Source organism: Cyanistes caeruleus, chromosome 2, assembly GCF_971803275.1.
Source record: "Cyanistes caeruleus chromosome 2, bCyaCae1.hap1.1, whole genome shotgun sequence".
Classification (NCBI taxonomy): domain Eukaryota; kingdom Metazoa; phylum Chordata; class Aves; order Passeriformes; family Paridae; genus Cyanistes; species Cyanistes caeruleus.
In genome coordinates, this window is record NC_141702.1 from 81,139,135 (window position 1) to 81,153,798 (window position 14,664).

The 14,664-nt window shown below is 43.9% G+C and overlaps 1 protein-coding gene and 1 long non-coding RNA gene across 2 annotated transcripts; one reads left to right on the forward strand and one right to left on the reverse strand.

Annotated features, from left to right (window-relative positions):
* Positions 1-259: 259 nt before the first annotated feature.
* Positions 260-4,304, forward strand: LOC111945873 (uncharacterized). Its single transcript, XR_002871859.2, has 2 exons — positions 260-439; positions 1,315-4,304. It is a non-coding gene; the product is annotated as an uncharacterized LOC111945873 (long non-coding RNA).
* Positions 4,305-5,469: 1,165 nt separating this feature from the next.
* COX20 (cytochrome c oxidase assembly factor COX20) lies at positions 5,470-8,841 on the reverse strand. The gene is made up of 4 exons (XM_023948506.2): positions 8,553-8,841; positions 6,979-7,093; positions 6,746-6,809; positions 5,470-6,279 (listed from the first exon to the last, which is right to left on the reverse strand). The coding sequence occupies exons 1-4, from the start codon at positions 8,583-8,585 to the stop codon at positions 6,138-6,140; spliced, it is 354 nt and encodes a 117-aa protein (XP_023804274.2). The 5' UTR covers positions 8,586-8,841; the 3' UTR covers positions 5,470-6,137.
* Between the last annotated feature and the right edge of the window lie 5,823 nt (positions 8,842-14,664).

Consider the following 14,664-nt stretch of genomic DNA (forward strand, 5'->3'; position numbering starts at 1 on the left):
GCCTCCACCGCCTGGCAGCCGGCCAGTCCCTTTTTATTTTTTTCCTTTAAGGAAACACCCGCATAAGGGAAACGAGAGACTCCAACCGTTTCTTTCAGCAGATCCTCATGCAGACAATGAAGAAAAGTTTTCAGGAATGATCTTGGTTTTATAGGTACTTACTGCCTTGAAAGGTCCATGATTTACCAAGTACAAGCATCCTTCTCTAGTTCCAGAACAAACCAGGGAAGATTACAGTGCTGAAAGCAACTGAAGGGCTGGTGGGGGAAGGGAGTGCATGGGCTCCTCCTTAAATGGTGGCTGTATTCCAATTAGCACGGATCCCACAGGAGGCCGTCAGCAGACGGACAGTGCTACTGCTATATCAGTATCCGAACCCCTCCGAATTTTGTCCGTTTTGGTGCCATACCAGGAGTGTGTGACTTCGCACAGAGCTGCGGTTTGTGGCATTCCCAGCATCCCTGAAGCGCGGGGAGCTGTGTGCCGCTTGTGTGCCGGGGGATCCCTGGCTCTGCTGGAAGCCAGCAGCGCTCCGAGGGAGCGGCTTCCTGGCCATCTGCTAGGTGACCACTCTGTGACCACTTAGGTGCTCTCGAGATAAGTTTCTTTGAGAGCACAGGTGTGGGTGACAGAGATGTACAGACTGAGGTACATTGTTCCCAGCAGAAGGATGAATGGTGCTAGAAACATTTTGGAGTAGAAATTAATGCTGACTGGCTTTTGGGAAGGAGAGGGGCCGTTGTGCTTGTTAGTGGGGGTAAGAAGCCCTCTACAGTACTGGTTCAGCGGGACCTTGTGAGGTTTAGGAAGAAAAGGCTGAGCTCTTTTTATCCATCTGGGAGTCTCAGTAGGCAGTAAGGGAAGAATACGACACTGGGATACTATCAGAGCTAAGAAACCAAGTCAAGCAAGTTCTGTCACGGCCTCCCCGTGCTGCCTCAGGACGGCCCTCAAGGGCTTTAAATATTGGATGAAAGCATTATATGCACAGCCTGTAACAATCACTGGTAGCTCCAGATTTCTTCTGGGGGTCTGAATAGGGTATTTTCCCCTTTATTTTGAGGAACAGGCTGTTAGAATTTTTTTTTTTTTGCTTTGTACTTGCTCTGTGAAGGACTCCTGCAACAGCCATTTGTGGTAATGTATCAGCCCAATAACAAACCTGTTATTGGCTTTTCATCTTCAGAGATATTGCCACTATCTCAGCCAGAGCCTGAACAAAAGGAGGGGTATTAGTTTCCCTTTAATTGCTTAAGTAATATAACAAAGAGCAATGGGAAAGCGGGCTTCATGCATCTCATCCTGTTTCCACAGAATCTATGCAGTGTCACAGTGATGACATGGTGGAGAAAGATCTCTCCTTGTGGCCACCTGGCAAAGGTAAAGGTGGTAGGAACTCTTGACCTGGATGACAGAAAGCATGAATATCAGCCAGAGTTGTAAAGCTTGTAAATAAACCCCAAAGACCTGCCATGCATGTATATGCAGGATTGAAGGCCAAGATGTGTCATGGATGAAAGCACACGGGAGCACCAGAGTTAGCACAAGCCATTTGCCACCAAGAGCAGAGATGAGGATCTGTTGTCTAGGGGGAAAGCTCACATTGGCTGAGAGCACACCTGCTGCTATTTGTTACTGCATTTGACAAAATAAACAAGGAGTTTCAAAAATATGCAAAGCATGTGCTTCCTTCTCTCCAGAGCAGGAAAAAGAGGAATCTTTATTTCTGTTAAATAGATCACCACAATCTGGGTATTTTTTGAGCTGTGGCCAGTTAAAAGAGAAAGATCCCTGCAGTGGTAATCATCCACTCCCATGGTACATTTTAGGTACTGCCAGAGGGCTCCTGGCATGTTCAGGAGAGCTGAGGGTTTTGACGCACTCTTGCTCATGATAGATGACAGAAGCTGGCAGGATTAAAATAGCCTCAGAACAAACTGCTCTTAATCTTGAAAACAAGCAGACATAAGGATGCTGTGACCTATTCTCACAGGAACAGGCAGACCCCCTGCTGGACGGCTCTCAGGCAAACTATGAACTCAAGCAGAAAAAAAACAAAGGACTGTGTGAAAAAGAGGGGAGCTACCCTTAGTCAGGGTGCTGTTAGCCATGAACAAAAGTCTGTGTTTTGCTCAAACTGTGTCATCCCAGGTTCTACCTCTCATTAGCCTCCTCCTCCACCACCATTTGAAGGTTTAGGAGCTGCATGTTCTTCATGTAACATTTTAATTTTAAGCGTAAGAAAGTTACCTGCTCTAAGGCCTTGAGTCATATTAACTAAACCTCAGTTCCACTTCTGATAGGGAATTAGTTCTTGGTTTTTCACTCAAGGAAAAAAAAACAAAATCAAGGGATCACCTTCTTGAGCATCTGAATATACTGTAAAACTTTGTTTTGATCAGTTTTCCAAGGCAAGAACAACATATTTGTTTCAAGAGTTATATGGAGCAAGCAAACAACTTTCATGGGTACTGAGCTCTTGAGCTGAATGTCTGGATAGGAACAAGAGAAGTACGGGAATTAGCCTACTAAGCTGAAGAAAATCTTTTGCTTGGGAGCTCATTGCAGCTCAATTCACACAGTGCTTCATTGTTACCTGGATTGCTTATACCAAAAATAACAAACACACTTCCTCCAGACCCAAATAAAAAGCCAGGCTCAGTGACAGGAGATGACCTTTCCTTTGCAGCACTTGAGGACTTGGGTGGGTGGTGACACACAGAGAGTCTGGAAGCCTGCAAAATGCAGTGATATCTCCCCCTACCTCCCCAAAAACCTCTGCTTGGGTAAAGAGATAAATGACAAATTTGGGAGAGCAACTGTAATTGCCTCTGCTGTCACCTCCAGAAAGTTTTCTGAGTTTTGAGCATATTGCATCTGTCAATGGCTGAAGAAGGATATTTGCTTCTGTGAGAGGCACCGAAGAGCAGAGGCCACCTGATCACACACAGCCCTGGGAATGGGGCTGACAATTAACCTTAGATCTCAATGTTTCACAGTCTCCACAGCAACTTCCCTTCTCGAAGGACCTGCAGGATGCACCTTGCACAGGTGGCCTCTGGCCACTGCTGGGGTCCCAAATGTGGGTTCCTGCTGGAGGAGGCTGCAAACACCTTTTCCCAGAGTATCGCTACGGTGGGGAACAGGAAGAGAAAGGAGTGGAGGAGCAATGGGGCCATAAACCCATCTCTTGATTTTGCCGGTGGTTTAGGTTGCTTAAAGGAAGGATTTCACTAACTTCAGGGATAAAAACTCAACTGCTTGTCTGTCACTGTTCAGTGACCAAGTAACATTATTGTCGGTAAAATAAACGGGGTTTTAACACCTTACGGTTTCAAAGCTGCTATACTTTATTCTCTCCCTTTTTATGGTTTATTCTGAGGGGGCAGAAAACCAAACATCTTCAAAATTACTATTTCTTTTCCTTCCTAGTAACTCTCTGGTAAGTTTTAATTTAGGCAAAGCAAAGCAAACACTATCCTATCTGTCATTAGCTGCAATACTTTTTACATTTCAAGTCTGGTAATAAAACACAGAGGTGTGCTCCATATTTCCACCCATGAGTTGAAACTTAGGAAATTAGCAGTAACAGATAAATAGGGATACAACTCACTAATTTTAAAAAAATAATTATGTCATTGTTTTCAAATGTTACAATTACTTAAGTAACAGAAATTTTTGTTTTCTTGTCAATGTATCCTAATTTATGACAACTAGTAGCTTTGATATTTTTTTTTGTTTTATCCTGTCTCTCACTCTTTAACTGGGGTAACCCATCAGTCACTTTCAATTTGCTCTCCATATCTGGCACAGAAGCAGCTGGAGCCAACACTTAAGGAATTATGCCAGACCTTTCCCCCTGCCTGTTTGACCGAGAGCATTCTTCCATCTGCTGTTGCAGACCCCCCCTTTCACAACAACTGAGTCCTGCTCACTGCTTCCTTATCTTATATCCCTGCCCTATTCCACAAAGGCCTTGACTTGTAGTTAATTCCACCTCAAGTTTTAGTAAACACTGAAGCTCCAATGTGCTGGCCAGGCTGCCTGCACATTGCCTCTTCCCCAGTTTTTCTGTGAACATCTGGCATGCTCATTTCACACTCTGCACAGTGAAGCAGAAGTATTAGATGGCTTATCTACGCAATGCAGATACATCTAGCATTTCACAGTTATTGCTAAAACTGTAGTTAAGCTGCTATTTGGCTAATATCCTTCAATGCAGTAACTTGTACCACCACCAATTAACACCAGAGAGGATTTAACGCTGAAATTTTGCCCAGACTTTTTTGACTTACACAGCATCATAAGGCTGCTGCTACTTTCTCAGCAGTCACAGTGTTTGTGTGTTTTGAAGGATGCCATTATGCACATGCTAACTTCTTTCCCATCAGCACAAAACACCCTTCTCTTCTTTCTCTACAACTGCTCTTTGCCAAAGAGTAAATTTTCATCCCTGTGCTTTTGTTGCCTAAATACCCCCATCTGACCTATGACCCTTCAGCCAAAAGACCCCCTGCTTAGGTTGCACTTTCTTTTCTTAGGTCAGATAGGAAAGAACTCAACCATGTATTAAAACAGGAGCTTGTTACAGACCAGCCTCATGGCTCGCTCGGTTTCCCACTGCCACTCCAAGGGCTTTATGAAGCAACAGCTCCCACCCCAAGGAGAAGGAGCCTCCCATTCCCTTGGCCCCCCCAACCCAACACAGAACCAGGGGAAACATTTTTCCCTTCTGAATTAGCTACCAATTAACTTCTCACTTTGGATTTAGTGGTGAAGACTTGAAGCATTTCATTGCATTAATTCTTCTGAAGACTTTTTATAAAAATATTGAAGTCAATGTCCCCAGTAAAATTTATCTTTGTTTCCTCCAGAAGAAACATGAGGAAAAGAGGGGCAAAAAGGAATTAGAGTATATAGGTTTGTTTTCTTCTTATAAAAGGCTAATCCACAGAGGGTAAAAGTTTCATTTTCTCAGTGTAAATAGCACGTTTATTTAGTGCTCTCAAGTATATTTCCAAATAAGTAAGTGGAGCAATGCTGCTGTTTACATATGGATTCCCAAACCTCCCTGCACCAATGTGAGTTAATAACAGATCAACAACTCTCTCAGACAAAATACAGGGTGGGGGAAAAGGACTGTTTTTGCTTGATGAAATGCCTTTAGATCAGAAAGTGCTTACAGCATAATAGACCATAAATTATGATATGAAAAAATGAAAACATTGTGTCACTCATGCAGGCAGAAGCAAGTGAGTGATGTCATCACTCATCTTTTTACCAATATGCTATTAGACCTAACACTGTATTTCCAAATAAGATGGTTTCCTTGAAATTATGCAGTGATATTGCTTTTAACTGAAAAATGTACAGTGAAATAGTTAAGTAGAATAAAGAAAAAAAAAATAAAAAACAAACATTGCTACTTACAAATAATGTAAATTATTCCACATGTAGTAGGGGACTGTCTTAAGTAGCAAGATTTTTAATGAAGTAAAAAATTATTTACTTACATAGTTTAGACTGCTCTGAAGTGTGATTTTATTCATAGTTTCAAACAGACAGAACAAAGATGGAAATCCTTCAGCTTCACAGTGTGTGTAAATTATCTGGTTATCCTGCAGCTGAAATCTTACAAAGGCTGCTGATATAACCCATCTTGCACAAGCAAAGCCTTCTTCTATTGTTTAAATATTCCTGTTTTACAAACAGCACTGTTAATAATAGCCCTGAAGGATACATTTGTTGATACACATCAACAGGTGATGGAAATATTTTCCTGTATTTAAATGAGATGTAATTACAACTTTGCTAAAGCAAACCACACTCTGTTTATAATGGAAGTTAAAGCACTCCCAAATCACTGTCTCACTAATCCTCTGAGACCTGCAAGAGAACACATGAGCTCCCAGATGTTTAACATCATTCTAAATGTGTGCAGTCACATACATACATACATGAAACAAAGCAAGGCTTGTGCAGATTTAACAGATTCACTATGAATTTCCTGCTCAGATTTGCTAGGATAACCACTGTTTACCAGCTTTAGACACCTCACAGGCTTGCAGTGTAGACTGACTTGTTTATGGACTGCCTTTTCCCAAAGATGTATTAAACCACAACTCCTCCAGAGCAACCTATGAATCGCTTCTTTCACCGCCCGTTTTTCCCTTTTCTGGATCAAGATAACTGCCTTCAAATAAAACTCTGTTTCTCATTCCTTCTTTAAGCATTCTTTGCCGGATCCTTTGCTTGGCCAGGTTGTACCTGCAGTAAAACCTAGAGGAGGGGATAAAAAGAAAGCACAATTCCCTGTTTTATATGAGTAGCAGTATCAAAACAGAGTCATTCAGGCAGCTGACAAGTTACAACCACATGTGATAATGCTAGTAAAATTCAGCATGCTGGTTTTGGAACTAAGACACGAGAATGGGATATGCAAAGGAAAAAAAGAATTAAGAAAAATGGAAATAAGTGTGTGTGGGGGGGGTTTGATTGTTTAGGATTCAAGAAACAATACAAAGTATTTAAAATATAAATATAAACATTCAAACACATTGAAATGTTTTCCTTTAAAGACAGTAAGTATTTTGGGGAGAAGGAAGAAGACGCTTTGCTAGGCAGGCTTTTTAAGGTGGTTTCAAAGACAACATGAAACACTGTTTCAGAAAACTGAAATACAGGGATCATGTTGTACAATTCAGCCAACACAGGCCTGTCAAAATTGAAGGAGCATTTTACATACCAGTATCCTAACATTGTGCAAATAAAGCCACCAACTGCAACATCACAAGATCTTCTAACTCTACCTGAAAAAAAAAGCAAAAAATCTTATGTTAGAGATAGTAAGTTAGATAGTTTCTCTGTAAGTTAGAGAAAACAACTTGTATGACTTCTCATTATTAATAATACCCAACAGCAAATAGAAGTTATTTTTTTCTTGCAAATAGATATACAAAACCCAAAAGAAGTACTTACTAGTTGCTAAAAAATGTCCAAGACCCATAACTAAAGACCCCAGGGAACCATAGAGCACTGATTCTCGTGCACATGGGACATTTTGAACATCAAGAAATCCCAGGAGTTTAAAGGACTGTAAGACAAAATAAAAAAACAAATCCAACCATTAATTTAAAAAAATCACTTCTGTAGAAGTCTATGATGCCAACTCCACTGTAAAACTGGCTTTTTATCTTAGTAGTCAGGTATAACCAGTTGAGAACTTACCACCTCCAGGGTTATAGCTGACCAAAAGTGAACAAATACAGATATATCAGGGATGTTTCTGGAAGAGTTAACTATTAATTTACATAATATAGTTTTGCACAAAACTGTTGATCCATCCTTTCTACTGAATATTAAAAAATAACTACTTCACTTTTTATCTTTACATTCCCCAAAAAAGGAAGGGAGAAGACCCTTAAGAATCTGGTATTTTTGTTACATCATAACAAACAAGGAAGGTTACAGTCAAGTATGCAGCTAGCCATGTAATTTTAGTGCCCGAAACAGCAAATATGCTTGAAAGAAGTTACTAGAGAATGAGCATGTAGTAGAGAACCTTATACTGAATAAAAACATTTACAAACCACTAATCTATGACCTAACCCTACGTCTAGGCAGGGGCTGGGCACCTGGGTCAAGGTGGCTGCCCCTCAGTAACACCTGCACATTGTTCTGCTTTCAAACCTTTGGTCAGGGACAGTGTAAGAACATGTTTCATTCTATTGTGTTGAATCATTTAGAGCATGAAGAACCATGTGTGCAACTTTATAAAATTCATCAAAGGTGATTGTTTTATTTTGTCGTGAAGGTGCTCCATTTGGTCAAAGCAGATTTTGAAGATGGAGTACTACAGTGAACAACTGCTTGTGGAGGGCTGGCAACTCTGTGAGACCAGTCATTGTGTCACTGTGGTAATGGGGATGGCAAGCATGGAAATCCCCATGGTCAGTTTTAGCATCCCCATGTTCCCTAGGGACAGCCATCAGCTGTCCCTGTGTACAAGCGAGACAGAAAGGATGCAGTCTATGTTGGTCGTATCTCCTAATGAGTAATTCCAAGTGCTCTCGTGTGGAAGAAGTCACTTGATATGTTGCTGTTGTTGGCTAAGAAGGTACCCCTGCTACATCCATGCAGCGTGATGCATCCTTTTAAAATAGCGTCTCACCTGTTGCCAGGCTGGGCATCATTTGTTATGTGTCCCACCACCGGCCTCAAGAACCCTCCGGTCTCACCACGGAGTTTCGCCCACCGAGAGAAAGTCTCACCGCGGGGCCCGGGGGGACACAAACCCCCGCCCCACCCACCTGGCCCTGCAGAGCCTCAGCTCTGCCGTGGGTTTCCGTGTATTGTTCCCTAATAATTTCCTCGGGCGGTGAAACAGCGAGGCGGAGCGGTGTGGGGGACGGTCACTGCAATGACCTCCCGTGTCCCCAGCGCGGGGCTGCCGCGGCCAGCCGTGTGCCGCGCAGCTCCTCCTCATCCTCCTTCTTATCATCACCCTCATTCTCCTCCTCACCCCTCGCCGCTCCCCCCTCGTCCTCCATTACCTTCCCCGGCTCAGAGTCGCCCTCGCCCGCCATGCCGCGGCAGCACCTTCCCGCCCACACCAGCGAGCCGGGGCTGCGCCCGCGTACAGAGCGGCGGCGAGGAGAGGCCGCTCCGCCCGCCCCGTCTCTATGGCGCCCGCGGAAAGGGCGGGGGCGGGCGAGCTGGCGCCATTTTAGGTCCCGGCGCTGAGCGAGATTCCAGCGCAAATCCTTTGTTCGGCGAAATGGGTCACGGCGTGGGGGGCGCGCGCGCGCGGGCACGCGGCCGGGAGGGCGGGGCGCCGGCGCTCGCCCCGCCTCGCGCCGCCCGCCCGCTCCCCGGCGCGGGCGCGCGCCCGGGCCGGGCGGGGCTGAGGGCAGCGGCTGAGGGCGGCCCCGGGAAGTGGCGCGGCTCCCGCAGGGTTCGCGTCCCCGGCGCCATAGGTCCCGAGAGAGAGGCCCTGCCGCGTGGGGCTGAGCCGAGCTGTTTAAAGCTAAAAGAGAAGCAACGGGGCTGGGAGATGCAAACGCGCTCAGTGGGTAGCACCTCGTGGGGGAAGGAGGTTATGGCATCCTTCGCGGACCGTGGCCAGCCTGAAGGATGTGGGGATGTATGTCCCCCACCGCAGATGGGGGAGAGCCGATTGTCAGGGGGAGCACCCCAGGGTGTTGGAGTGGGACCGGGAGAAGACGACGTGTGCAGCTGGGCGAAGAGTCCCCGGGTGGCAGCGGGAAGCGGGAGGCGGAGAAAGAATTGATTCGAAAGTGCGCTGGAAAATGGCGTCTTGTGAGGCCGTGCGGAGCGGCGTCAGGCGCAACCCCGGTGGGTTCGGCCGGGCTAAGGCCTGGGCTAAAGCACTTGGCATGCTGGAAGTGACCCCATAGGTGTGTCACTGTGCCTGCAGTAAGGGCGAGAAGCGGTCATAGTGCCAAGTGGCTTAGGACAGAGGTACAGTTCCCCAGGATAGTGTAAAAGTACATTTTGCCACAAGAAAACAAGGCTCTCTCTTGCTAACTAGCGAATTACAGGGCAGGTTCAATTTAGGATCTTTTCCATTTTAGCAGTGAAGTATAACAAGGACGACAGATGTGTAATACTGCTCTTTGATCTAAAAAATAGTGTGTCCTGACTTAGGAAGTATGAGATATCTTAAGACCTTGTCAAATATTACTACATATTTGGATTTTTTTTAATTCTATGTTAAGTAAAATGGTCTTTTTTACACACTGAAATTTATGTCCATTTGGATTTTCTGTTACTACTTTTTTTTTTCCTGTATTTGTGGGATTTTGCAAACAGTGTAGTTTCACACAATTGATTTTCAGATTTTCATGTGTCACTAGCTGATAAGTGCTACTGCACATTTGCATGAGCTATTTTCAATCTCTCATGGATTAGAAACAAATATCAATCCTTCCCAACACTCCCAATATATCACTGTTTTGTCATCTTTGTAAAAATTGCAGGCAGAGCTCTGAATTAATGGAATACACTGATTTGCTATGGAATACACACTTGCTATCCATTTAAAAAAGATTAGTTGGAGTCCCTTGAACTGTGAATAGTTTGGCCTTTTTAAAGTTAATGTGTATTATGTATGTAGTGATGCAAACATAGGACATTTGCTATATGATGCAAAACCAAAAATTATTGACATAATATGCTCTTGTATATTATGTATAAAAGCTTGTAATGTCCAGATTTTGTAATGTCCAGATTATTTCAGTTGGTGTAAAAATTAAGCAGTGACAAATACTGAGGAATGTAGCAAGGAATCCCAAGAGAATGCTGACATCTCTGAGATTAAGAAGGGCACAGTGGTGAAAAAAAGACACTGCTTTTACGGCTAATGAAATGGCCTGGTCTGCAGCAGCTCATATTTTGAAGGAAAAAAATGGAAGGATCTTTTTTGCTTCAGAAGAATTAAGATGGTGGAGAGCAAAGTACACAAATAGAGCCTCTTCTGTCTAATAGTCAAGAACAACTAAGGAGAAGAACATTTTACACAAGGTATTCCCTTTGTGTCATTTATCCTTTTCCCAAATACCCAGATCATATAAATTACACTGCAATAAACAATACCATTCTAATTTTTTCTCCCCTCTCCTTCTTACTTGGCTATTAACCTGCTTTTCTGCTGCACCTCACAGCTCTGTTTCTTGTCCTTCAGAAACTGCTCCAAAATTAATTACTATTACCCTTTGTGGAGTTAGAAGTGCACAGGGATGCTTGTCGGTGCTTCAGATGAGTGAAGATGCTGGAGCTGGAGCCTGCTTAGCTTAAGAGAAGAGGGACACTTGGGATAGCTTGAAGCATGCAGCCATCTTTCCCTTGTGTCCCTGGCATCTCAGGGGGATGCTGGGGTGTGCAGAGGGCACGGGGTGATGACCTCCACACTTGAGGAGAGCAGGGCTCTTGAAGTGGGGGCCTCATACTTCTGCTGCCTTTACCCTCATGTGCTCTGAAGGCTCTGGGACTAGAGTCTTCTCTTCACATCCTGGGTTCAAATAAAAATGAGGGTAGCTACTTCTAGCTCACTGGAATGCAGGTTTTAGCCTCTAAGTTGATAAAGGAGGTTGAGGCTGTGTGGGCATGTGGTACTTTAGAAGGGTGATTGCACAGGGAACGTGAGAGCTGCTGGAACATGACCACTGTTTTGCCAGTGTGACTTGCTGCAAGAGCTGGATCGACTTTTATTTAATGCCTTGGTACATCTGGCCCAGCAGAGGCACATCCCAGAGCATCTTCCACTGTATCCTGCCAGTGTGCGTACAGGGAAAGTGGTATAGCAAAAGCCCCTGGGTGCATGCCTTCCTCCACTAACAGGGATACTGTGCTGTTTCTGGAAGCCAGGCATCTTGTGTATGCAAGTTTGGAACTGCTGCCTTGAATTTCTGATCCTAAAGGACACAACTGATGTATCTAAACATTCTTGTTTCCTTAATGACATTGACTGCAGGTGGAGACCCTTGGCAGACCTGCCTATGCATGGTCAGTTCTAGCCATCATAGTGTGCTGTTTGCCACCTGCTCTCAGCTGTTTGAACTTTTCCTCTCTTTATGCAGTTCTTGCTAGCGCTGATCAATAAAGTGTGGCATCCTTAGCCGTATGCATCTCCCTCCCAAAATGGACATCTGGTCAATGGTTTGGATTGGTCTTTGACAGCATCTTTGTTCTGTCACCCTTCACCTTTGTGTTTAAAGGTCAGGCCAGGCAAAACTCTGGTCAGTCCACCAGCAGGAAAGAGACCACTACACAGTGGACATGGAGCAGCAGAGAGTGCTCATGTCACAACAGTGCAGACAGGAACCTGGCTCACTGACTTCTCCAGTCCCTATTTCCTTCATCAGAAGACTTCACTGAGGGGTCTGGTCCCTACATACATGGATCTCATCACTTCTGGCACCATTTTGGGGTGAACTCCCTAGAAGGAGGAAACCATTACACAAGGGTGGAATTTCCTGCCTTTAGCACCTCTTGGTCATGTAAGTTATTCCTATACTATAGGCTGTTTATATAGCATTGTGTAAAAGCAAGCAAAAGCAATGACGACCTGTCCTAAGATATAGAAATACATTTATTAGATGGCATGGATGACAACCCCTTTAGGTTGATGGCCACCATGAACAGATAGCTAAAATTCCTGTTGAATTCAGCATCTCCCAAGAGCTGTATGCTTTGCCCAGGACATTTGCAAAAACTCTCCTGGTCTGTCTGTAGCAGTTGTTGCTGTCAAGTGGAGGCTGCTCTGGCTGTTCATATCCATAGGTACCAGCTTAAACTGTTCTAAGATGGGCTGCTGACACCAGAGGTGGTCCAGGCCTTCCTCCTCTTTGCTGTATAATCCTGCTTTCTCTGTATCACCAGCTCTGCCACCTGATGCAGCTGAAAGTTAGCACTACACAAAAAGCTGCTTCCTGGCCATGATGTACAACAAACAGGCTGTTTTTTGAGAGCTGTGCTGATTTACATCAAATGCCTCAAGAAGTTGCTGTGTTGAAGATGTTTGGAAGGTAGCAGGCCATTGGGTTCCTGGGCTAGTAGCTGAGGCACACCTTAAGGCAAATTTTGGAGATGTCCAGCAGGGCTTTGTCTTCATGGTCACCCCAAAGCTACTTAAATAGCAGTGAAGCAATTGCTTGTTGCAAACATGTGCCATTTTGTAAGCCATGAAAGCAAGACGTACTTGGAACTGCCAGAAGTCATGAAGAGGATGATTATTCCACTCATGTCATCAGTTGCCTTGAAGGTGTTTGTCCTTCCATGGGAGAACATTATGTTATTGAACACAAGTGTGTAGGAATAATGTGTTCTGGAGTTACGTATTTCTGAACTGCCCTTGCAGCCCAGAAAGCCAACTGCATCCCTGGACTGTGTCAAAAGGAGAGTGACCAGCATGTTGAATTCTAATGTACTCTGTTCTCATCGCACCCCAGCTGCAGTGCTGTATCCAGCTCTGGGGTCCTCAGCACAGGAAAGACATGGATCTGTTGGAGTGAGCCTAAAGAAGGCCCACAAAGATGCTTAGAAGGCTGGAGCATCTCTCTGGAAACACCCTAATGGAGCTGGGGATTTTCAGCCTGGACAAGAGGCTCTGGGTACATCTTATAGCAGCCTTCCAGTACCTAAAGAGCCTGCAAGAGAACTGGAGGGGAACCTTCTGGCAGGATCTGTTGTGATAGGACAAGGAGTGATAACTTTAGATTGAAAGAGGGTAGATTTAGATTGGATATTAGGAAGAAATTATTCCCTATGAGAGTGGTGAGGCACTGGAACAAGTTGCCCAGAGATGCCCTATCCCTGAAAACATTCAAGTTCAGACTGGATGGGGCTCTGAGCAACCTGACCTAATTGAAGATGCTCCTGCTCATTACAGGAGGGGTTGGATTAGATGATCTTTAGTAGCCCCTTCCAACCCAAGGTACTGTATGATTCTGTGACTCTGTGATGGGGGTAAATGGTTATTACGATGGCTGCAGAGATACTCTGCTGTAGGTTATGTCAGAGTAACCCTTATGAGGTCAGGGCAGGCACGAGGAGTGCGCTTGGCTGCTTGTTGCCAAGGCAGTCAGCAACCACGTTCATGCGATTGAATTTTAAAAAAAAACCCTTTTCCCCCCCCTAAGCATTAATGTTAATGCAAATTAACTTTCAACTGCATGACAGTTTTATTCTGGGTTGGCTTTGCTGATTGTTTCTGTGGGTTGGCTTTGCCTAACTTATTCCTAACTGTTGGTACAAACGATCTTTTCATCTGCGACACATAAGAGATTTTAATTCAATGTACTCCTCTGAAAGCCAAGGAAATAAGGGCAGGCTTCTAATAGCTTTATTTTTTTCTACCAGATCTTTTAATCTCTTTATTTAGGCACTTGATTCAAATAGGAAGAGGCTTTTCTATTAAAAAAGGCAGCTTATATAAAACATAAGGGTTATAATTGCAGCTATACTGTCAGATGTAGAGCTAGATTTAAAATTTCCTGATTTACTAGTATAAATTGGACTAAAGGATGCTTCTGACTAAAAATAGAGCCATTTTTCTTAAATAATCAATTTTTTTTTCATATAATGTAAAATGTCTATAAAGCATGCCTTAAATGTATTAGTGGCAAATATTAACAGACACTTAAGTTTTCCTGTATGTCACTGTAGTCCACTTCAAGCAGATGATGGTACTATTTATTTCTGCATGTTTTGTCTTTTTTTCTTAATTTGCAATTCTGTAAGTTGCAGAACTTGGGGGGTTTTTTTGAAACTGAAGACATTGGGAGATATAAACTGCTTCTGACACAAATTTGAATGGTGACCTTGTAACCACAGGGTCATAGGCACAAGAGTGTGGAAGGGACTCCTTTCTTGTCTCAGAGCTACTTTCCTTTGGCCTTGTTTCATTCTTCACATGTTAATCTAACTTTATTTCAGAACTTCCCCTCCCATTTTCACATCTTCATTTTTCAAAACAGTAGCTGCCCTGAGGTTTCTATCACGAAGAGTGTGGAGGATGGTTATTATGAACTCTGTGCCTCATGTTCCACGTCTGTCATATGAATGTGTCAGGCTTAATCTTTATTAATTCCTGAGGGAAAACTGAAGACTAGAGCTAATAAGGTATTTGTATGGTAATTGTTTCTT